This window comes from Vicia villosa, linkage group LG6, assembly GCF_029867415.1.
Source record: "Vicia villosa cultivar HV-30 ecotype Madison, WI linkage group LG6, Vvil1.0, whole genome shotgun sequence".
Taxonomy (NCBI): domain Eukaryota; kingdom Viridiplantae; phylum Streptophyta; class Magnoliopsida; order Fabales; family Fabaceae; genus Vicia; species Vicia villosa.
Genome location: NC_081185.1, coordinates 13334952 through 13359087, shown reverse-complemented (window position 1 = coordinate 13359087; position 24136 = coordinate 13334952). Strand labels below are relative to the sequence as shown.

The following is a 24136-nucleotide window of genomic DNA, read 5'->3' as shown; positions in this document are numbered from 1 at the left end:
ATGCAGACAAACCAAACTGAAAAAATTAGGCTCATCCGAGAGATGCAACAGGAGCACCGTGACTATGCTATTAGGAACGAAAGTCAATACGCTGAAATTGCTACATATTTGCATGATCTTGACATTCGTGTGAATGACTCTTCTCCTGATAGACGTCGCCGTGTTCGTACAAGAGGCGCGAGCAGTTCTCGAAACCGTAACAATGAGGAGTAGTTCTTATGCACTGAGGACATTGCATCATCTAAGTCTGGGGGAGTCGTATTATTTCTACTTCCTTTAGTTTTATTTTTCCCTTCAGTTATTTCCCTTCCTTGTAATGTTTTTCTAATTCAATAAAGAATATTTATGGAATTTAAGTCTTATATGTATAATTCCGTAGTTATTTCAATTTCTTCCATTCTCTTGAGCCATAACAAAAATTTTGCTCCTAAACGATAAACGCAAACCCCACACGTTTGAGAAATATGAAGCTACTCAAAACGCATTGAAACTGAATTTAGTCAATATCCTTATTTTCCCAACACTCTAAAGCCCCCGAGTATGCGTAACCGATTTGAATACCCGTTATACCAAAACCATCGACTTTAAGTTTTGAAATAACCCTTAGTAGTTTATTTTAGCAGTCGGCACCGTCTTAGATACAAACTACACAGAGAGTCGATGAATATAAGTGTATGATCCTCATAATAACTATGTGCTTAAACCATAAGAAGAAATGTGCCTACTAAGTAAGGTGATCCTCACAAGATCATTTAACCTAACGGTCGCAAATCTCAAATACAAAGAATTTAAAAACTCACTGTCGATTGGTTCAGAAGTCATCTGGTACTGAACTTGGTAGGAAGGACTATTGTCCGATTCCCCACAATCTACAAGTGAATGCTAAGGAGTATACCACTTATTGTGCCAGAACTCCATGAGAAGGATCATAGTCACTAACCGACTACTCTGCTATGTGCGTGTCAAGATAATGGGCTTAATGTGATTGCGCGCGAATGAAAAGGGTGAAACATGATGGCAAGTCAAAAAGGTCGAGCTATAATGGAATGATTCGGATTGGTATGCATACTGGGAGTTGTTTAGTGTTGTTACTATAAGTCTATTGCTAGGATCATTATCAATATTTTCAAATAAGAACACTATGTGGCTGAGTATGACCGAGCGACGTGGAGGAAGTGTATTTTATTTTTATCTTCTTATTTTGCTTGAGGACAAGCAAAGGTTCAAGTCTGGGGGAATTTGATAACACGATTTTATATCGTATATTTAGCTTAAAATCCATAGATATTTATAGCATTTTCCGTTTATTATGTTAATTTATTATGATATTACGCGAGTTTTTGCTTTGTTTCAGGTTTTACACTCTTATTATGCCGAATTATGAAAAAGAGAAGAAATGGAGCCAAAACGACCCTTTTCTATGCCTAAAAGACGTAAATTGGGTGCTGAAGTAAAAAGGGAGTGCAATTAAGGGCCAAGTGTGCTGAAAGAGATCCAAAGACCCAATGAGGCAATCCAGCCCACGAAGCAAAGCAGCCCAAGCCACACAAGTAAGCAGAGACGCACGTCTCTGCCACCTCAGCAAAAGGGAGACGCACGTCTCCACCTCCCTAAATTCTCTCCACTTGAGACGCACGTCTCAAGTCTTCCTGAAGAACAGGAGACGCACGTCTCCACGTCCAAGTCTGCAGAATCTCCTCTTTTCACGCAAAGCAACTGCAAATCCCCTCCTATAAATAGGACCTGCTATCTCACTTCAATCTGTCCGATTTCCTGCCAACGAAGTGCTGCCGAAATTGTACCGCGAACTGCCTTTCATTATTCTGCTTTCATTCAACCGTCTATTTTCTCACAACGATTTCTACACTGGAAATTGTTGTGAACTTTTCGTAGATCTAGCCTTACGTTAGATTTATCGTTTTAATTCCTTGTTTTTATTTTCTGCCATTTAAATTCCGAAGAACGATCCAGCCAAGCTGTGGTGGAGGTTCGATACTTGAAGATTTATTTGCCATTTATTTAAATCAGGTTTTTTATTTACCGCCTTTATTTATATTATTATTGCATGATATATTATATGCCATTTAATATGCTTATTATGATGAACCGAATTGATTTATGCATGTTTAATCGTATTAATATGTCTGGCTAAATTACTAAAGGTGTCGGTATGTAAAGTAAGTTAACCGTAGGGATCCGAAATAAATTGGCTTAATTATATTTTATTAAATATCACTTGTTTTTGGTTTGTATGTCTAATTTAATTAGTAAGTCTTAAAACCGATAGAGCGAAAGTTTGAGGGGTTAAGACGGTCAAAGGTTAAAATCAATAGAGCGAAAGTTTGAGATCTTTAACTGGATAGTGGACATAGGACATTAGTTTTAAGGATGGCGAAAGCGTATTAAAACTAATTGGGACTTATTTATTTTCAAAAATTGTTTTTACACTCGAGCGGGATGGCGAAAGCGTACGTTAGGGATATTAGCTTGCTCCGAGTCAACAGAGCGAAAGTTTGAGATTAGGAGATTTAAATAGATAACAACCTCATAAAATAGGCATTTTATTAATTACATTGTTTCCAAAAAGCTCTTCTAAAATCTAATGGGATGGCGAAAGCATACATTAGGATTAGGATAGTAGTCTGACTCAACAGAGCGAAAGTTTGAGACGAGGATTTTTAATCAATTGAATTAGTAGAGATTTTTAATTTGATTATGCAAAAGCCAATGGACCTTCGGATTACCTGTAGTTAAACGAAATACATACTGATACCTGTCTTTTATTATTATTCTTTATTTTCTCACAATCACTTTCCCTTAGGAAAAATCGAAATTTTAGTACTCCTAGCTTTACATAGTAACCTTAGATAACGGTAGATCGATTCATAGTCCCTGTGGATTCGATATCTTTTAAAACTACACGACACGACTGTGCACTTGCAGTTATCAGATTTATAGACACGTAAAGTCGCGATCAATCAACACCCAAGATCCATTGAGTTTGATGAAACTTATGATGTTTACAAGGAAAGACCTCTAAGTTCCATGAAAATCAAAAGAAAAAGAGTTTTCATGGATGCATGAATGCATGGTTTATGCATCAACCACAACCAAGAGCATGCAAGGTAACATAAGATCATAGTTCAAAGGTTCGACGTCATGAGCATGGAGCCATGGGTCCAACCATCCCAAAAGGTATGATCTAAGGAATTTTGTACCTGCCAATCGGGTTCTACAAAGGTTCCCAGAGTTTTCAATCTTCTATCGGATATTACCGGCACGCACAATTGCTCATGGGCGCCAATAATATGCCTAAAAAGACCTCGTCTGAGCATAGTATCGCATGACAACAAGCTCAAATTAGTACTTGATCTTGTTTCTGCACTACATCCTAAAAAGGCTTAGATTGGTTAAAAAGGTTCTAGGCCATTCAGCTTCTACGGACACTCACTATTGAAAGTAATAGCGTTATCACGATGATTCGTAACAACCTCTACTACCTTCCATGAGGCCTCCACTGATTGGGGTTCCACCATATGATGCTCATGTTAAGGATTGCTCCTGACATGCAACTATTGGTCTTACCACCTCCTATCTCAAGTTACTCACAAAAGTTCGGGTTAGAACTTTGTCTCATCACAGAGGAACCATCGAGCACCAAAAAGAAAAAAAAGAAAATAAACATACAAAGCACACAACAATATATACATAAACACACAGATAAACAAAAATAGGCTTAACACTCTTAAAACTGTTTTCCCCAATGAAGTCGCCTTTTTTCTGTAGCGGGGAAAATCTGAGATCGAAGCCATAGGATTGACTCGACTCAATATTTCAGTGAAAGTCGCCACCGCGCTTTATTATTTCCAAAGGAAAAGGGAAAAGAACGAAAAAACCCAAAGATTGTTTTTAAAACAAAAAGAAGAGATCTTAGGTACGGGTGTTGATTATATGAGGGGAAGGTTTTAAGCACCCCTCATATCTGTGGTACTCCACAGGAACCTTTTTGAAAATCTGTGTCGTGTGTGCTAAAAAAGGGTTTGTTTTATTTTTAAAATAAGCTCGGCAAGACATTAAGCCTTGTGCCTACATACCTCCTCGGTGCAATGGAGAAGTCAGAGCTAATGTAGTTCCGCTTAAAGGGAAAACAGTTTTAAAAAAGGATAAACACTTTATCGTCGTCGGAGAGAAATACTCAGCCATTGATTTTGAGCATGAGAACAAACAAGTTATTTGCATCGCAAATGAAAGAAGGGCTCCAACTCGGATAAAATCAACGAGTATGCCACTAGCTCTCTCACGCGGAAAAGATCTCATTTTATCAATCAATTTCAAAATCGTGGGGTATAACCACTCGTTTCGACAATTAATCGTGTCTAAACTTTTGAAGAAAAGGCCACTAAGGGCAAAAGATATTTTAAAGAAAAAAAGGTTTTGAAAAGATTGCAAACATAAGAAGGTTTTTGAAAAAGGGAGAAGATTTTAAAAATCTAAGAAATGGGAGGAGATGAAGAGGCTATCCTATTGCGTAAAATAAAAGCTAAGGAAAGAAACAGGTAAACCAAATAAGAAGCCAACACTTGACATTAAGAGTCAAGGTAGATATCCCATCCTTTGGAATTATCAATACCAACACATTAACACTTGGGGATCCAGATGAACTTATTATCTTTAGCACCACTTTGCATTAAGCACATTAAAATTCTGACGAAAATCGGGCAGAGTAACGATTGTTTTCGGGTAAAATCCTTATATCAATGCCTTGGAATTAACCATCAAGGAAATACCTGCATGCACAAACAGACAACAATCCAATGCCAGACAGACAGAATAACAGCAGAGTAACAACAGAATAAGGGTCCAGAGGTCCTAAGTCCATAAGTCCGAATCTCCAAAATGCTCGGGATAGTAACCAATAGTCCGAAAGAGAGCCTTATGTGTTTTTTAGATTTTTGTTGTTTATTAGTGTTTTAGCATAAAAGTAAAGTATGGTCCAAGTGGACAAGAAGAAAATAGCGGAAGCATAAACATATGTCCAAATGGACAAAGAAAAAATAGTGGAATATAAACGTCCAAATGGACAAAGAAAAAATTGCGGAATGTAAATATGATGAAATGATAAAATAAAGCGATAAAGCGAGAAATATAAAGAGCAATATAATAAATTGCGGAAATTAAAGTCAATTGTTAGATGTTAAAGATAACCATCTTGAAACTTGTCAAGTATGTTATCAAAGTTAGTAATTAAGATCGATGGTGAGTGAAAGATGTTCTCGGATTTAAATTCAATGGACATTTATCAGAAGCTTGATAAAATCATAGCGACTACACGATAAACCTCCATAAGTCATAAATCAACCGCATACAATTCTCTTCCATATTTGATCTTTTTTATTCGGGACACGAAATATTGCGCTATGTTAAGCAGATCGCCAAGTGATTTATGTAGAAATCACCCTACAACGAGGCCGGTCAAAACTTTATGTGCTAATGCATGCGAGAGAAATGATATGTAGATCATTCTCCGAAAGCAATACCGCACGAAAAGAAAATAGGTAACGATCTAGTCTTTACTAAGAATCCATAAGAATTCTCAAAGTATTAAGACTTTCATCGATCAAAAGAAAAAAGAGGAGAAGAAGAAGATAAAATGCATAAAGTAAAATCAACTCACACTATCATTAATATCATTCATCTAATATTATGGATTTGGTCCTTTCAAACCTATCAACATCCTAGACCCAATGATATTAATGAAGTGGAGGAAGTAGGAAGCGAAAACAAGCATACAAAAGGCAAAAAACCACATTCTGCCAGCAGGAAATCGATTTACCTCTGTAGGAAATCGATTTCCTGAGTGCAGAGTTCAAATTTTGAAAAAAAAAAGGTGGAAATCGATTTCCTACAGAGGGAAATCGATTTCCTACACGCAGCATTCAAAAAATCAGCATTAGGAGGCATAAAACTTGACTTAAGCAAACATACAAACACCTTATGATCACACATCAATTGGGGCACGAATTTTCCATCAATTCACCATCAAATAGGACCAATATAGCATCAAAGATGCATCACACACAAGCACAAAAGAATCACATTATGATAGATGAAAAAGGATGAAGAAAATTACCAAATCTTGAACAAAACTTAGATCTACTTCAAGAATCACCAACACAAATCTTGATCTCTCAACAATTGAAGAAAAAGAGTGAAATGAAAGGTGGCTTAGCTCAAAGTTTGTGAGGTTCAAGGTGTGATTCACAAACTTTATGAAAGAACAAAGAGCTTTGGTGAATTTGGTAGGGATGAGGAGAGAAATTGCAAGGGGTTTTTTGGCTCTCAAAGCTTGAGAAATGAGAGAGTAGTGGCCTCTATTTATAGGATGAGATCAAGAGTAGTGGTAGTTTGGTCTTTTTGCATTTGGTAATTAGCTTGTGTTTAATTGGTGATTAAAGTGGCATCTAAATGGTAAGAAATGGTAAAATGAGGTTTAAGTGGGTTTAATGAAGGGGTTAATTTTGATGAGGTGGAAAATTGGTAAAATGATCAAATAAAAAGGTGCCAAAATGATGTCAAGCTTCCCTCCTTATATTTTTTTGAATTTGCCTTAAGGAAATCGATTTCCCTAGGAGTGAAATCGATTTCACTCTGTTCCAAAAGAGAATTTGGCGCAAAATACACCAAGGAAATCAATTTACCCAGGAGGGAAATCGATTTCATGTTGTCCAGAATGTGAATTTGTTGAAGATTGCTGCAGGGAAATCGATTTACCCAGTAGGAAAATCGATTTCATCAGTCAAAAATATGGAAAATGCCTTGTTTATTGCATGTCTTGGCTTGGTACCTACAAAACAAAAGCCTACAAAGAAACAAAGCAATATTTTTGGTATTTGGGTTAGTATAATATGCATACAAGATAAACAATCATTGGTGCTTGATGGTCCCTCTTATTGATGAGGTGAGTGCAACACCATAAACAAAACTTCCAAGTGAAGCTCTTGATTAGTGATTGGGATATGAATGATATAGGATCTTAGAGTCAAAAATTGGGGTATGACACACCCGTCCCAATATATTTAATTTTAGGTGGAAATATAGACTTTAAATATTATAATTTATTTTCAAAAATATTTTTGGTTGGAGAATGTTCGACGCACTTAAAATGCTTTTAAAAAAATTGAAGTTATTGCCGATAGTAAAAAAACTAGTTATATAGTGATCCTAAAATAATTTATTTTTACAATTAAAAAAACATTAAAAATTAAGAGATACTTTAGGTTAAAAATTAGAGTTATATTAGTTTTAAAAAGGGATTGGCTTGTATCTTTTGAAAAATAAATATTACTCCATTATAAAAAAGAATAAAATATTACTTAAGAAAATTTTAATAATAAAAGTTACAAGTTCAAGGTTGGCCCAAAGTAATAGTAATAGATATGTAGTCAATTCTTTTCTTCTTCTTTATATTATAAAGAATAGACGTTGAGAATAAAATAGGCTTTTATGCTTCGAGAATAGGAAATGTATCCCATATTATTATTTGTAGTGAGAATAAATTTATAAAAAATATTCATATTTTGAGATATTTGTACCAAATTCATGCGACACAGAAAAAGATCTGACAATATTTTTCTAAGTATAATAAGATTAAAGTGGAAATTCATAGCTTGCCGATAAAATCAGTGCCAAACTTTGTTTCTCCCGTAGAGAAATTACAAAAGCTTATAACAATGTAAATTATCTTCTCTAAATAGGAATGAGTTTGTAACACCCCGTACATATATTTCTAGAATAATATGCGGTAATGTTATTTATGGTACAAGAAACATACAAACTAGGTGAAAGACATTAATTGAAAAAAAATGAATACAACATAAATCTTAATTATAGAGTATCCAAGAAGCTTGTCTTCATCATTGCACATTGGAAAGGTAACTTCTACAGAGGTCTTCTTGCCTTCTGCACATCTGCAGCTTCGAAACCGATCATCTAGCAAATCTAACGCTTATAAAATGTTCCTGATAAATAATAATTGGAATGGGGTGAGATTACTAAATCTCAGTGAGTTCCCCTATCTTACGGGTTCACTCGGTTCTACAGGGTGCATGCATCATAAACAGATTCACCTAGAATCCAGGGTTATGCCTCACGTTTAGGTGCAAATAGAAACAAGGGTATCACCACAATTGGAAGTCCCTTAACTATCCAATGAGGCGTTCAATAAAAACAACAATTCACAATATGCAAACTCACATCCTTATGTGAGGAATCAAGGAGTTATACCCATCTAACTAGGCTACCTCTGCCACGTACCCTCGGTGAGTATCCAAGTACATATATGTCGAAAGACTTGCACAAGCACACCGCACGATGAATTCGGATCATTCCTATATGGAATTCCACCCGAGATAAGTTAAGTTGTACCATTGCCTACGTGGCATTTACAACCTCATAACCAAGCACGCTAGTGAGTTACCAAGTGGGAAACGCCATTAAAGACCCCGATCTTGCTTCCACTGCAATGGTATTCATCCTTTGTACGCAGGTGAGTAAACAGGTGCAATACATTCTCTTCGACGTACAAGCCCACCGGGCGAAAGCCTAGTAACATTGTCTAATTGACGTTACCAGAGGCAAGTAATTCAGTGATTGCCTACGTGGCATCACCCACTTACCATACTAATCACGCGGGTGAGTTACCAAGTGGGAAACGCCATTAAAGACCCTCTCTTGCTTCCACCGCAATAGTAGCTCAGGTAACGCAAAATATACGGATATAGACACGTATATACAACGGGCATAAAAGCCAAATCACCCATGGTATATAATACATATCACAAACGCCACACGGGCTACCAATGGGCATCCACATAGTGGGTAAATAGGATTTACTATCCTAGTAGTACAGTTATACTCCGATTCACGCATATTTAACCAAAGCAGGTTCACAAAAATCAAGCATCCGAACGTCCAATCGAAACAACGGGAAAACAATTTACATTGTATTATATGCACATAATATTAGACAAAAATCCATCATATAAATATCATGCCCTTTATACATACTCGTCACATGTGAGTTAAATATGTTTCGATCATGGAATATATTAAACATAATCAAACCATATAATTATTTAGAACGTACATGGACACCCATTAGTCTCATAACAAAGAGGCTTCCGATTCCCGACACGGAACGGAACCGCACTCGGGGGACTTAAACATACATTTCTTAATTCTATTAATGTTAATCCAACATCATGTAACTAAAAGTCCATTTTCCATAACTTTTAAATCAATTAAAAGCATTATATCTAGGAATATTCATAAAGATCATTAAAAGACCTTTCTAACGCTTTCGACCGGGCTTCATTTCGAGTTACGAAACTCAAGTTATGATAAAAACAATAAAAGTCATTTTTCTTTCACTGAGCAATCGATTTACAGTATATGCAAATCGATTTGCACCTGAAGCAGAGTCAAAAATGACATTTTCCTGCATAATTCAGTCCCAAAGCATTCTAATACATCCCTAAGGTTCCCCAGTTGACCAAATTCGAATCTCATCATGTAATAACAACACAAGACATTAATTAGCATAACAATCACTCATGTTTCATCATGAACTCAAACATGCATCATATAATCTCAATCTAAACCCTTGATCATACAATTTCCCTCAATTCCTACCCAAATTTCTATCTAATGGAACTCACCTTGACCAAAAGGAGGTTAGGACATCATCCATGCATCAATAGAACTCCCACCATGGCCAAAGTTTCACCTCCATCAACAATAAATCCGTAACCCCTTTTCTCCAATTTTCAGCATGAACATCCAAGTTTCAAACTCACTTTTGTCCTTCAATATAGAAGCTATAAACATGAACCAATATACTAAATTGAAGGGAGTTTTGTGCAGAATCCATAAATGCAAGAATTACCTAAATCAAAGCTTCAAGTAAAAAGGTATGGCTTGTTGAATGAAGACTGTCCATGGAATTCGTGTAAAACTTTCAGCTTTAGACCCCTAACTTCAAACTTGATTATCTCACTCCTCAAGGACATGAAATAAACGAACCATATATGTAGATTGTAGAGAATTTCGTGAGCTTTCCGAAAAGTCCGGCCTTGCCTCATTCAGAGTTACGAGCAGAAGGTTATGATGGTTTTAGTGCGGGCTGCTCAAGGAATACGGGATTGGTGATTGAAAGTGAAGAAAATGGCTTACCCTCTCTATTCTCTCTATTCTCTATATAAAAATCTGATTTTTATGGTGTTATAACCAAACACAACCTTAACTCTAAATAGGAATGAGTTATTTCATTTCTATTGTAGATCACCATCTTTAAGAAAAAACATAGATGTATTTTGCTTTCTTTATAAAAATAGAAATAGTCACCATAGAAATTTGAAATTACAAAATAATCATTTATGTGATTCAAAACTAAAAGGATAAAGAGCAGTAGAGCAAAAGACGAGTAAATTTATAAACATGATTTTATTGATATGCAATTCTTTCACAAATCAAACATAGAATAGAAACTTTCATTATTTAATCCTCTTTAATGCCTCCACTAATTCAAGCAGACGATGATCAAAATGCGGAAGGGGTTGGGGCTGGTGGGTGATGATGGTGATGCTTCTTGGGTTTTTTGTGATGATGATCCAAATCAAGAGAATCAATAGAGGAGGAAGACTGTGATCGAACTGGGGAAGGGGTTGGGGTTGATGGGTGGTGGCGATGATGTTTCTTGTGGTGATGATCCACATCAAAGGAATCATTAATTAAAGAAGATGGTGATTCAATAGGGGAATGGATAGGGGCTGATGGATGATGATGATGATGTTTCTTGCCATGATGGTCTAGATCAAGGGAATCAATATGGAAGGAAGATGGTGACTGAACAGGAGAAGGGCTTGGGGTTGATGGATGATGACGATGATGTCTCTTGTGATGACGATCTAAATCTATAGAATCAATAGAGGAGGTATAGGTTGATTGACTAGGAGAAGGGGATGGGGATGATGGGTGATGTATAGGATGTTTTTTGTGATGATGATCCAAATCAAGAGAATCAAAAGAGTAAGAAGATTGTGAATGAACAGGGGATGGAGTTGGAGATGATGGGTGATGTTTTGCGTGTTTTTTGTGAGTATAAACCCCTTTAGCAAAGCCCATGAAAGAGCTCACTTGAAGTAAGACTACTATTAAGATTAATATTTTGGCCATGTCTCTACGCAAGATACAATAACCAAAAGTGATGGTGAAGCGATATTGATATGTTGTGAGCTCCTGAAAAATGTTATTTATAGGAGCTTATGTCAAGAATATGTGTCAAAATACACTATGTACCTGGTCAAAAAAACTTAACGTCTAGAAATTTTAAAATAGGTTAGTTGAAAACTTTATTTTTAATTATTAAAAGTGTTTCAAGAAAGATATTAATAAATAAACATTACAGTATGATGACGATTTTTAAGAAAAGTTATATTTATTCTTTGAATATTTTAAGAAATACTCCCTTTTGACCTATAAATAATAAATAGTTTTTGTTTTAGAAGCATTGAATAATCCATTTATTTTCTCTATATAACATTGTCACGTTTCTCTAATAATTCTGACCAAAGACACAATTTTTTTAATCATATTGAGTATTAATATATAATAGTAATACATTTTTTGTCATTTATTCCTATAAACCATTTATATATTCATAATACTTTAAAATAGATATATATTATTATATTATAAAGAAAAAAAAGAGAAACTTTATTTGAATTTTTAAAAACTTTAATTATTATATTATTAATAAGTTTAATATATATAATTTTTGTTTTATTTTTTATAACACATTTTTTTAAAAAATAAATACTATTTTTGATGTACTTTACCATTATTCAAAACATATTTAGTATTGAGTCAAAGTAATAATAATTTGAAGAAATGTATATCAATAATATATAACATCTTAATACATTTTAATTTTTAAAAAACTGTTGATTTATAAATATCAACAACTTGTTTACATTAATATGCAAAAATGAATAAATTTACAGTTAGAGATTGAACTTTGGATCAACAATTTACATTCATTTAACTCAACTAGCACTTAATAGTTGAGCTACCTCACCCGTCCCAATATATTTAATTTTAGGTGGAAATATAGACTTTAAATATTATAATTTATTTCAAAAATATTTTTGGTGGAGAATGTTCGACGAACTTAAAATGCTTTTAAAAAAATTGAAGTTATTGCCGATAATAAAAAAACTAGTTATATAGTGATCCTAAAATAATTTATTTTTACAAATAAAAAAACATTAATAATTAAGAGATACTTTTGGGTAAAAATTAGAGTTATACTAGTTTTAAAATGGGATTGGCTTGTATCTTTTGAAAAATAAATATTACTCCATTATAAAAAAGAATAAAATATTACTTAAGAAAATTTTAATAATAAAAGTTACAAGTTCAAGGTTGGCCCAAAGTAATAGTAATAGATATGTAGTCAATTCTTTTCTTCTTCTTTATATTATAAAGAATAGACGTTGAGAATAAAATAGGCTTTTAAGCTTCTTCGAGAATAGGAAATGTATCCCGTATTATTATTTGTAGTGAGAATAAATTTAAAAAAAATATTCATATTTTGAGATATTTGTACCAAATTCATGCGACATAGAAAAAGATCTGACAATATTTTTCTAAGTATAATAAGATTAAAGTGGAAATTCATAGCTTGCCGATAAAATCAATATCAAACTTTGTTTCTCCCGTAGAGAAATTACAAAAGCATATAACAATGTAAATTATCTTCTCTAAATAGGAATGAGTTATTTCATTTCTATTGTAGATCACCATCTTTAAGAAAAAACATAGATGTATTTTGCTTTCTTTATAAAAATAGAAATAGTCACCATAGAAATTTGAAATTACAAAATAATCATTTATGTGATTCAAAACTAAAAGGATAAAGAGCAGTAGAGCAAAAGACGAGTAAATTTATAAACATGATTTTATTGATATGCAATTCTTTCACAAATCAAACATAGAATAGAAACTTTCATTATTTAATCCTCTTTAATGCCTCCACTAATTCAAGCAGACGATGATCAAAATGCGGAAGGGGTTGGGGCTGGTGGGTGATGATGGTGATGCTTCTTGGGTTTTTTGTGATGACGATCCAAATCAAGAGAATCAATAGAGGAGGAAGACTGTGATCGAACTGGGGAAGGGGTTGGGGCTGATGGGTGGTGGCGATGATGTTTCTTGTGGTGATGATCCACATCAAAGGAATCATTAATTAAAGAAGATGGTGATTCAATAGGGGAATGGATAGGGGCTGATGGATGATGATGATGATGTTTCTTGCCATGATGGTCTAGATCAAGGGAATCAATATGGAAGGAAGATGGTGACTGAACAGGAGAAGGGCTTGGGGTTGATGGATGATGACGATGATGTCTCTTGTGATGACGATCTAAATCTATAGAATCAATAGAGGAGGTATAGGTTGATTGACTAGGAGAAGGGGATGGGGATGATGGGTGATGTATAGGATGTTTTTTGTGATGATGATCCAAATCAAGAGAATCAAAAGAGTAAGAAGATTGTGAATGAACAGGGGATGGAGTTGGAGATGATGGGTGATGTTTTGCGTGTTTTTTGTGAGTATAAACCCCTTTAGCAAAGCCCATGAAAGAGCTCACTTGAAGTAAGACTACTATTAAGATTAATATTTTGGCCATGTCTCTACGCAAGATACAATAACCAAAAGTGATGGTGAAGCGATATTGATATGTTGTGAGCTCCTGAAAAATGTTATTTATAGGAGCTTATGTCAAGAATATGTGTCAAAATACACTATGTACCTGGTCAAAAAAACTTAACGTCTAGAAATTTTAAAATAGGTTAGTTGAAAACTTTATTTTTAATTATTAAAAGTGTTTCAAGAAAGATATTAATAAATAAACATTACAGTATGATGACGATTTTTAAGAAAAGTTATATTTATTCTTTGAATATTTTAAGAAATACTCCCTTTTGACCTATAAATAATAAATAGTTTTTGTTTTAGAAGCATTGAATAATCCATTTATTTTCTCTATATAACATTGTCACGTTTCTCTAATAATTCTGACCAAAGACACAATTTTTTTAATCATATTGAGTATTAATATATAATAGTAATACATTTTTTGTCATTTATTCCTATAAACCATTTATATATTCATAATACTTTAAAATAGATATATATTATTATATTATAAAGAAAAAAAAGAGAAACTTTATTTGAATTTTTAAAAACTTTAATTATTATATTATTAATAAGTTTAATATATATAATTTTTGTTTTATTTTTTATAACACATTTTTTTAAAAAATAAATACTATTTTTGATGTACTTTACCATTATTCAAAACATATTTAGTATTGAGTCAAAGTAATAATAATTTGAAGAAATGTATATCAATAATATATAACATCTTAATACATTTTAATTTTTAAAAAACTGTTGATTTATAAATATCAACAACTTGTTTACATTAATATGCAAAAATGAATAAATTTACAGTTAGAGATTGAACTTTGGATCAACAATTTACATTCATTTAACTCAACTAGCACTTAATAGTTGAGCTACCTCACCCGTCCCAATATATTTAATTTTAGGTGGAAATATAGACTTTAAATATTATAATTTATTTCAAAAATATTTTTGGTGGAGAATGTTCGACGAACTTAAAATGCTTTTAAAAAAATTGAAGTTATTGCCGATAATAAAAAAACTAGTTATATAGTGATCCTAAAATAATTTATTTTTACAAATAAAAAAACATTAATAATTAAGAGATACTTTTGGGTAAAAATTAGAGTTATACTAGTTTTAAAATGGGATTGGCTTGTATCTTTTGAAAAATAAATATTACTCCATTATAAAAAAGAATAAAATATTACTTAAGAAAATTTTAATAATAAAAGTTACAAGTTCAAGGTTGGCCCAAAGTAATAGTAATAGATATGTAGTCAATTCTTTTCTTCTTCTTTATATTATAAAGAATAGACGTTGAGAATAAAATAGGCTTTTAAGCTTCTTCGAGAATAGGAAATGTATCCCGTATTATTATTTGTAGTGAGAATAAATTTAAAAAAAATATTCATATTTTGAGATATTTGTACCAAATTCATGCGACATAGAAAAAGATCTGACAATATTTTTCTAAGTATAATAAGATTAAAGTGGAAATTCATAGCTTGCCGATAAAATCAATATCAAACTTTGTTTCTCCCGTAGAGAAATTACAAAAGCATATAACAATGTAAATTATCTTCTCTAAATAGGAATGAGTTATTTCATTTCTATTGTAGATCACCATCTTTAAGAAAAAACATAGATGTATTTTGCTTTCTTTATAAAAATAGAAATAGTCACCATAGAAATTTGAAATTACAAAATAATCATTTATGTGATTCAAAACTAAAAGGATAAAGAGCAGTAGAGCAAAAGACGAGTAAATTTATAAACATGATTTTATTGATATGCAATTCTTTCACAAATCAAACATAGAATAGAAACTTTCATTATTTAATCCTCTTTAATGCCTCCACTAATTCAAGCAGACGATGATCAAAATGCGGAAGGGGTTGGGGCTGGTGGGTGATGATGGTGATGCTTCTTGGGTTTTTTGTGATGACGATCCAAATCAAGAGAATCAATAGAGGAGGAAGACTGTGATCGAACTGGGGAAGGGGTTGGGGCTGATGGGTGGTGGCGATGATGTTTCTTGTGGTGATGATCCACATCAAAGGAATCATTAATTAAAGAAGATGGTGATTCAATAGGGGAATGGATAGGGGCTGATGGATGATGATGATGATGTTTCTTGCCATGATGGTCTAGATCAAGGGAATCAATATGGAAGGAAGATGGTGACTGAACAGGAGAAGGGCTTGGGGTTGATGGATGATGACGATGATGTCTCTTGTGATGACGATCTAAATCTATAGAATCAATAGAGGAGGTATAGGTTGATTGACTAGGAGAAGGGGATGGGGATGATGGGTGATGTATAGGATGTTTTTTGTGATGATGATCCAAATCAAGAGAATCAAAAGAGTAAGAAGATTGTGAATGAACAGGGGATGGAGTTGGAGATGATGGGTGATGTTTTGCGTGTTTTTTGTGAGTATAAACCCCTTTAGCAAAGCCCATGAAAGAGCTCACTTGAAGTAAGACTACTATTAAGATTAATATTTTGGCCATGTCTCTACGCAAGATACAATAACCAAAAGTGATGGTGAAGCGATATTGATATGTTGTGAGCTCCTGAAAAATGTTATTTATAGGAGCTTATGTCAAGAATATGTGTCAAAATACACTATGTACCTGGTCAAAAAAACTTAACGTCTAGAAATTTTAAAATAGGTTAGTTGAAAACTTTATTTTTAATTATTAAAAGTGTTTCAAGAAAGATATTAATAAATAAACATTACAGTATGATGACGATTTTTAAGAAAAGTTATATTTATTCTTTGAATATTTTAAGAAATACTCCCTTTTGACCTATAAATAATAAATAGTTTTTGTTTTAGAAGCATTGAATAATCCATTTATTTTCTCTATATAACATTGTCACGTTTCTCTAATAATTCTGACCAAAGACACAATTTTTTTAATCATATTGAGTATTAATATATAATAGTAATACATTTTTTGTCATTTATTCCTATAAACCATTTATATATTCATAATACTTTAAAATAGATATATATTATTATATTATAAAGAAAAAAAAGAGAAACTTTATTTGAATTTTTAAAAACTTTAATTATTATATTATTAATAAGTTTAATATATATAATTTTTGTTTTATTTTTTATAACACATTTTTTTAAAAAATAAATACTATTTTTGATGTACTTTACCATTATTCAAAACATATTTAGTATTGAGTCAAAGTAATAATAATTTGAAGAAATGTATATCAATAATATATAACATCTTAATACATTTTAATTTTTAAAAAACTGTTGATTTATAAATATCAACAACTTGTTTACATTAATATGCAAAAATGAATAAATTTACAGTTAGAGATTGAACTTTGGATCAACAATTTACATTCATTTAACTCAACTAGCACTTAATAGTTGAGCTACCTCACCCGTCCCAATATATTTAATTTTAGGTGGAAATATAGACTTTAAATATTATAATTTATTTCAAAAATATTTTTGGTGGAGAATGTTCGACGAACTTAAAATGCTTTTAAAAAAATTGAAGTTATTGCCGATAATAAAAAAACTAGTTATATAGTGATCCTAAAATAATTTATTTTTACAAATAAAAAAACATTAATAATTAAGAGATACTTTTGGGTAAAAATTAGAGTTATACTAGTTTTAAAATGGGATTGGCTTGTATCTTTTGAAAAATAAATATTACTCCATTATAAAAAAGAATAAAATATTACTTAAGAAAATTTTAATAATAAAAGTTACAAGTTCAAGGTTGGCCCAAAGTAATAGTAATAGATATGTAGTCAATTCTTTTCTTCTTCTTTATATTATAAAGAATAGACGTTGAGAATAAAATAGGCTTTTAAGCTTCTTCGAGAATAGGAAATGTATCCCGTATTATTATTTGTAGTGAGAATAAATTTAAAAAAAATATTCATATTTTGAGATATTTGTACCAAATTCATGCGACATAGAAAAAGATCTGACAATATTTTTCTAAGTATAATAAGATTAAAGTGGAAATTCATAGCTTGCCGATAAAATCAATATCAAACTTTGTTTCTCCCGTAGAGAAATTACAAAAGCATATAACAATGTAAATTATCTTCTCTAAATAGGAATGAGTTATTTCATTTCTATTGTAGATCACCATCTTTAAGAAAAAACATAGATGTATTTTGCTTTCTTTATAAAAATAGAAATAGTCACCATAGAAATTTGAAATTACAAAATAATCATTTATGTGATTCAAAACTAAAAGGATAAAGAGCAGTAGAGCAAAAGACGAGTAAATTTATAAACATGATTTTATTGATATGCAATTCTTTCACAAATCAAACATAGAATAGAAATTTTCATTATTTAATCCTCTTTAATGTCTCCACTAATTCAAGCAGACGATGATCAAAATGCGGAAGGGGTTGGGGCTGGTGGGTGATGATGGTGATGCTTCTTGGGTTTTTTGTGATGACGATCCAAATCAAGAGAATCAATAGAGGAGGAAGACTGTGATCGAACTGGGGAAGGGGTTGGGGCTGATGGGTGGTGGCGATGATGTTTCTTGTGGTGATGATCCACATCAAAGGAATCATTAATTAAAGAAGATGGTGATTCAATAGGGGAATGGATAGGGGCTGATGGATGATGATGATGATGTTTCTTGCCATGATGGTCTAGATCAAGGGAATCAATATGGAAGGAAGATGGTGACTGAACAGGAGAAGGGCTTGGGGTTGATGGATGATGACGATGATGTCTCTTGTGATGACGATCTAAATCTATAGAATCAATAGAGGAGGTATAGGTTGATTGACTAGGAGAAGGGGATGGGGATGATGGGTGATGTATAGGATGTTTTTTGTGATGATGGTCCAAATCAAGAGAATCAAAAGAGTAAGAAGATTGTGAATGAACAGGGGATGGAGTTGGAGATGATGGGTGATGTTTTGCGTGTTTTTTGTGAGTATAAACCCCTTTAGCAAAGCCCATGAAAGAGCTCACTTGAAGTAAGACTACTATTAAGATTAATATTTTGGCCATGTCTCTACGCAAGATACAATAACCAAAAGTGATGGTGAAGCGATATTGATATGTTGTGAGCTCCTGAAAAATGTTATTTATAGGAGCTTATGTCAAGAATATGTGTCAAAATACACTATGTACCTGGTCAAAAAAACTTAACGTCTAGAAATTTTAAAATAGGTTAGTTGAAAACTTTATTTTTAATTATTAAAAGTGTTTCAAGAAAGATATTAATAAATAAACATTACAGTATGATGACGATTTTTAAGAAAAGTTATATTTATTCTTTGAATATTTTAAGAAATACTCCCTTTTGACCTATAAATAATAAATAGTTTTTGTTTTAGAAGCATTGAATAATCCATTTATTTTCTCTATATAACATTGTCACGTTTCTCTAATAATTCTGACCAAAGACACAATTTTTTTAATCATATTGAGTATTAATATATAATAGTAATACATTTTTTGTCATTTATTCCTATAAACCATTTATATATTCATAATACTTTAAAATAGATATATATTATTATATTATAAAGAAAAAAAAGAGAAACTTTATTTGAATTTTTAAAAACTTTAATTATTATATTATTAATAAGTTTAATATATATAATTTTTGTTTTATTTTTTATAACACATTTTTTTAAAAAATAAATACTATTTTTGATGTACTTTACCATTATTCAAAACATATTTAGTATTGAGTCAAAGTAATAATAATTTGAAGAAATGTATATCAATAATATATAACATCTTAATACATTTTAATTTTTAAAAAACTGTTGATTTATAAATATCAACAACTTGTTTACATTAATATGCAAAAATGAATAAATTTACAGTTAGAGATTGAACTTTGGATCAACAATTTACATTCATTTAACTCAACTAGCACTTAATAGTTGAGCTACCTCACCCGTCCCAATATATTTAATTTTAGGTGGAAATATAGACTTTAAATATTATAATTTATTTCAAAAATATTTTTGGTGGAGAATGTTCGACGAACTTAAAATGCTTTTAAAAAAATTGAAGTTATTGCCGATAATAAAAAAACTAGTTATATAGTGATCCTAAAATAATTTATTTTTACAAATAAAAAAACATTAATAATTAAGAGATACTTTTGGGTAAAAATTAGAGTTATACTAGTTTTAAAATGGGATTGGCTTGTATCTTTTGAAAAATAAATATTACTCCATTATAAAAAAGAATAAAATATTACTTAAGAAAATTTTAATAATAAAAGTTACAAGTTCAAGGTTGGCCCAAAGTAATAGTAATAGATATGTAGTCAATTCTTTTCTTCTTCTTTATATTATAAAGAATAGACGTTGAGAATAAAATAGGCTTTTAAGCTTCTTCGAGAATAGGAAATGTATCCCGTATTATTATTTGTAGTGAGAATAAATTTAAAAAAAATATTCATATTTTGAGATATTTGTACCAAATTCATGCGACATAGAAAAAGATCTGACAATATTTTTCTAAGTATAATAAGATTAAAGTGGAAATTCATAGCTTGCCGATAAAATCAATATCAAACTTTGTTTCTCCCGTAGAGAAATTACAAAAGCATATAACAATGTAAATTATCTTCTCTAAATAGGAATGAGTTATTTCATTTCTATTGTAGATCACCATCTTTAAGAAAAAACATAGATGTATTTTGCTTTCTTTATAAAAATAGAAATAGTCACCATAGAAATTTGAAATTACAAAATAATCATTTATGTGATTCAAAACTAAAAGGATAAAGAGCAGTAGAGCAAAAGACGAGTAAATTTATAAACATGATTTTATTGATATGCAATTCTTTCACAAATCAAACATAGAATAGAAATTTTCATTATTTAATCCTCTTTAATGTCTCCACTAATTCAAGCAGACGACGATCAAAATGCGGAAGGGGTTGGGGCTGGTGGGTGATGATGGTGATGCTTCTTGGGTTTTTTGTGATGACGATCCAAATCAAGAGAATCAATAGAGGAGGAAGACTGTGATCGAACTGGGGAAGGGGTTGGGGCTGATGGGTGGTGGCGATGATGTTTCTTGTGGTGATGATCCACATCAAAGGAATCATTAATTAAAGAAGATGGTGATTGAATAGGGGAATGGATAGGGGCTGATGGATGATGATGATGATGTTTCTTGCCATGATGGTCTAGATCAAGGGAATCAATATGGAAGGAAGATGGTGACTGAACAGGAGAAGGGCTTGGGGTTGATGGATGATGACGATGATGTCTCTTGTGATGACGATCTAAATCTATAGAATCAATAGAGGAGGTATAGGTTGATTGACTAGGAGAAGGGGATGGGGATGATGGGTGATGTATAGGATGTTTTTTGTGATGATGGTCCAAATCAAGAGAATCAAAAGAGTAAGAAGATTGTGAATGAACAGGGGATGGAGTTGGAGATGATGGGTGATGTTTTGCGTGTTTTTTGTGAGTATAAACCCCTTTAGCAAAGCCCATGAAAGAGCTCACTTGAAGTAAGACTACTATTAAGATTAATATTTTGGCCATGTCTCTATGCAAGATACAATAACCAAAAGTGATGGTGAAGCGATATTGATATGTTGTGAGCTCCTGAAAGATGTTATTTATAGGAGCTTATGTCAAGAATATGTGTCAAAATACACTATGTACCTGGTCAAAAAAACTTAACGTCTAGAAATTTTAAAATAGGTTAGTTGAAAACTTTATTTTTAATTATTAAAAGTGTTTCAAGAAAGATATTAATAAATAAACATTACAGTATGATGACGATTTTTAAGAAAAGTTATATTTATTCTTTGAATATTTTAAGAAATACTCCCTTTTGACCTATAAATAATAAATAGTTTTTGTTTTAGAAGCATTGAATAATCCATTTATTTTCTCTATATAACATTGTCACGTTTCTCTAATAATTCTGACCAAAGACACAATTTTTTTAATCATATTGAGTATTAATATATAATAGTAATACATTTTTTGTCATTTATTCCTATAAACCATTTATATATTCATAATACTTTAAAATAGATATATATTATTATATTATAAAGAAAAAAAAGAGAAACTTTATTTGAATTTTTAAAAACTTTAATTATTATATTATTAATAAGTTTAATATATATAATTTTTGTTTTATTTTTTATAACACATTTTTTTAAAAAATAAATACTATTTTTGATGTACTTTACCATTATTCAAAACATATTTAGTATTGAGTCAAAGTAATAATAATTTGAAGAAATGTATATCAATAATATATAACATCTTAATACATTTTAATTTTTAAAAAACTGTTGATTTATAAATATCAACAACTTGTTTACATTAATATGCAAAAATGAATAAATTTACAGTTAGAGATTGAACTTTGGATCAACAATTTACATTCATTTAACTCAACTAGCACTTAATAGTTGAGCTACCTCACCCGTCCCAATATATTTAATTTTAGGTGGAAATATAGACTTTAAATATTATAATTTATTTCAAAAATATTTTTGGTGGAGAATGTTCGACGAACTTAAAATGCTTTTAAAAAAATTGAAGTTATTGCCGATAATAAAAAAACTAGTTATATAGTGATCCTAAAATAATTTATTTTTACAAATAAAAAAACATTAATAATTAAGAGATACTTTTGGGTAAAAATTAGAGTTATACTAGTTTTAAAATGGGATTGGCTTGTATCTTTTGAAAAATAAATATTACTCCATTATAAAAAAGAATAAAATATTACTTAAGAAAATTTTAATAATAAAAGTTACAAGTTCAAGGTTGGCCCAAAGTAATAGTAATAGATATGTAGTCAATTCTTTTCTTCTTCTTTATATTATAAAGAATAGACGTTGAGAATAAAATAGGCTTTTAAGCTTCTTCGAGAATAGGAAATGTATCCCGTATTATTATTTGTAGTGAGAATAAATTTAAAAAAAATATTCATATTTTGAGATATTTGTACCAAATTCATGCGACATAGAAAAAGATCTGACAATATTTTTCTAAGTATAATAAGATTAAAGTGGAAATTCATAGCTTGCCGATAAAATCAATATCAAACTTTGTTTCTCCCGTAGAGAAATTACAAAAGCATATAACAATGTAAATTATCTTCTCTAAATAGGAATGAGTTATTTCATTTCTATTGTAGATCACCATCTTTAAGAAAAAACATAGATGTATTTTGCTTTCTTTATAAAAATAGAAATAGTCACCATAGAAATTTGAAATTACAAAATAATCATTTATGTGATTCAAAACTAAAAGGATAAAGAGCAGTAGAGCAAAAGACGAGTAAATTTATAAACATGATTTTATTGATATGCAATTCTTTCACAAATCAAACATAGAATAGAAATTTTCATTATTTAATCCTCTTTAATGTCTCCACTAATTCAAGCAGACGATGATCAAAATGCGGAAGGGGTTGGGGCTGGTGGGTGATGATGGTGATGCTTCTTGGGTTTTTTGTGATGACGATCCAAATCAAGAGAATCAATAGAGGAGGAAGACTGTGATCGAACTGGGGAAGGGGTTGGGGCTGATGGGTGGTGGCGATGATGTTTCTTGTGGTGATGATCCACATCAAAGGAATCATTAATTAAAGAAGATGGTGATTCAATAGGGGAATGGATAGGGGCTGATGGATGATGATGATGATGTTTCTTGCCATGATGGTCTAGATCAAGGGAATCAATATGGAAGGAAGATGGTGACTGAACAGGAGAAGGGCTTGGGGTTGATGGATGATGACGATGATGTCTCTTGTGATGACGATCTAAATCTATAGAATCAATAGAGGAGGTATAGGTTGATTGACTAGGAGAAGGGGATGGGGATGATGGGTGATGTATAGGATGTTTTTTGTGATGATGATCCAAATCAAGAGAATCAAAAGAGTAAGAAGATTGTGAATGAACAGGGGATGGAGTTGGAGATGATGGGTGATGTTTTGCGTGTTTTTTGTGAGTATAAACCCCTTTAGCAAAGCCCATGAAAGAGCTCACTTGAAGTAAGACTACTATTAAGATTAATATTTTGGCCATGTCTCTACGCAAGATACAATAACCAAAAGTGATGGTGAAGCGATATTGATATGTTGTGAGCTCCTGAAAAATGTTATTTATAGGAGCTTATGTCAAGAATATGTGTCAAAATACACTATGTACCTGGTCAAAAAAACTTAACGTCTAGAAATTTTAAAATAGGTTAGTTGAAAACTTTATTTTTAATTATTAAAAGTGTTTCAAGAAAGATATTAATAAATAAACATTACAGTATGATGACGATTTTTAAGAAAAGTTATATTTATTCTTTGAATATTTTAAGAAATACTCCCTTTTGACCTATAAATAATAAATAGTTTTTGT

The 24136-nt window shown here is 31.4% G+C and overlaps 6 protein-coding genes across 6 annotated transcripts; all 6 read right to left on the bottom strand.

Moving 5' to 3' along the window:
• Positions 1-10596: 10596 nt before the first annotated feature.
• LOC131613220 (uncharacterized) lies at positions 10597-11232 on the bottom strand. Its single transcript, XM_058884909.1, has one exon. It carries the CDS (start codon positions 11230-11232, stop codon positions 10597-10599), a length of 636 nt encoding a protein of 211 aa, XP_058740892.1.
• A 1880-nt stretch (positions 11233-13112) lies between these two features.
• On the bottom strand, positions 13113-13748 carry LOC131613219 (uncharacterized). Its single transcript, XM_058884908.1, has one exon. It carries the CDS (start codon positions 13746-13748, stop codon positions 13113-13115), a length of 636 nt encoding a protein of 211 aa, XP_058740891.1.
• Positions 13749-15628: 1880 nt separating this feature from the next.
• On the bottom strand, positions 15629-16264 carry LOC131613218 (uncharacterized). Its single transcript, XM_058884907.1, has one exon. It carries the CDS (start codon positions 16262-16264, stop codon positions 15629-15631), a length of 636 nt encoding a protein of 211 aa, XP_058740890.1.
• Positions 16265-18144: 1880 nt separating this feature from the next.
• Positions 18145-18780, bottom strand: LOC131613217 (uncharacterized). The gene has a single exon (XM_058884904.1). The coding sequence runs from the start codon at positions 18778-18780 to the stop codon at positions 18145-18147; it is 636 nt and encodes a 211-aa protein (XP_058740887.1).
• Positions 18781-20660: 1880 nt separating this feature from the next.
• LOC131613216 (uncharacterized) lies at positions 20661-21296 on the bottom strand. Its single transcript, XM_058884903.1, has one exon. The coding sequence runs from the start codon at positions 21294-21296 to the stop codon at positions 20661-20663; it is 636 nt and encodes a 211-aa protein (XP_058740886.1).
• Positions 21297-23176: 1880 nt separating this feature from the next.
• On the bottom strand, positions 23177-23812 carry LOC131613215 (uncharacterized). Its single transcript, XM_058884902.1, has one exon. It carries the CDS (start codon positions 23810-23812, stop codon positions 23177-23179), a length of 636 nt encoding a protein of 211 aa, XP_058740885.1.
• Positions 23813-24136: the final 324 nt, after the last annotated feature.

Excerpts from the sequence above, each read along its gene's own strand:
- LOC131613217 (XM_058884904.1), bottom strand. The coding sequence starts at position 18,780 with ATGGCCAAAATATTAATCTTAATAGTAGTCTTACTTCAAGTGAGCTCT.
- LOC131613220 (XM_058884909.1), bottom strand. The coding sequence starts at position 11,232 with ATGGCCAAAATATTAATCTTAATAGTAGTCTTACTTCAAGTGAGCTCT.
- LOC131613218 (XM_058884907.1), bottom strand. The coding sequence starts at position 16,264 with ATGGCCAAAATATTAATCTTAATAGTAGTCTTACTTCAAGTGAGCTCT.
- LOC131613216 (XM_058884903.1), bottom strand. The coding sequence starts at position 21,296 with ATGGCCAAAATATTAATCTTAATAGTAGTCTTACTTCAAGTGAGCTCT.
- LOC131613215 (XM_058884902.1), bottom strand. The coding sequence starts at position 23,812 with ATGGCCAAAATATTAATCTTAATAGTAGTCTTACTTCAAGTGAGCTCT.
- LOC131613219 (XM_058884908.1), bottom strand. The coding sequence starts at position 13,748 with ATGGCCAAAATATTAATCTTAATAGTAGTCTTACTTCAAGTGAGCTCT.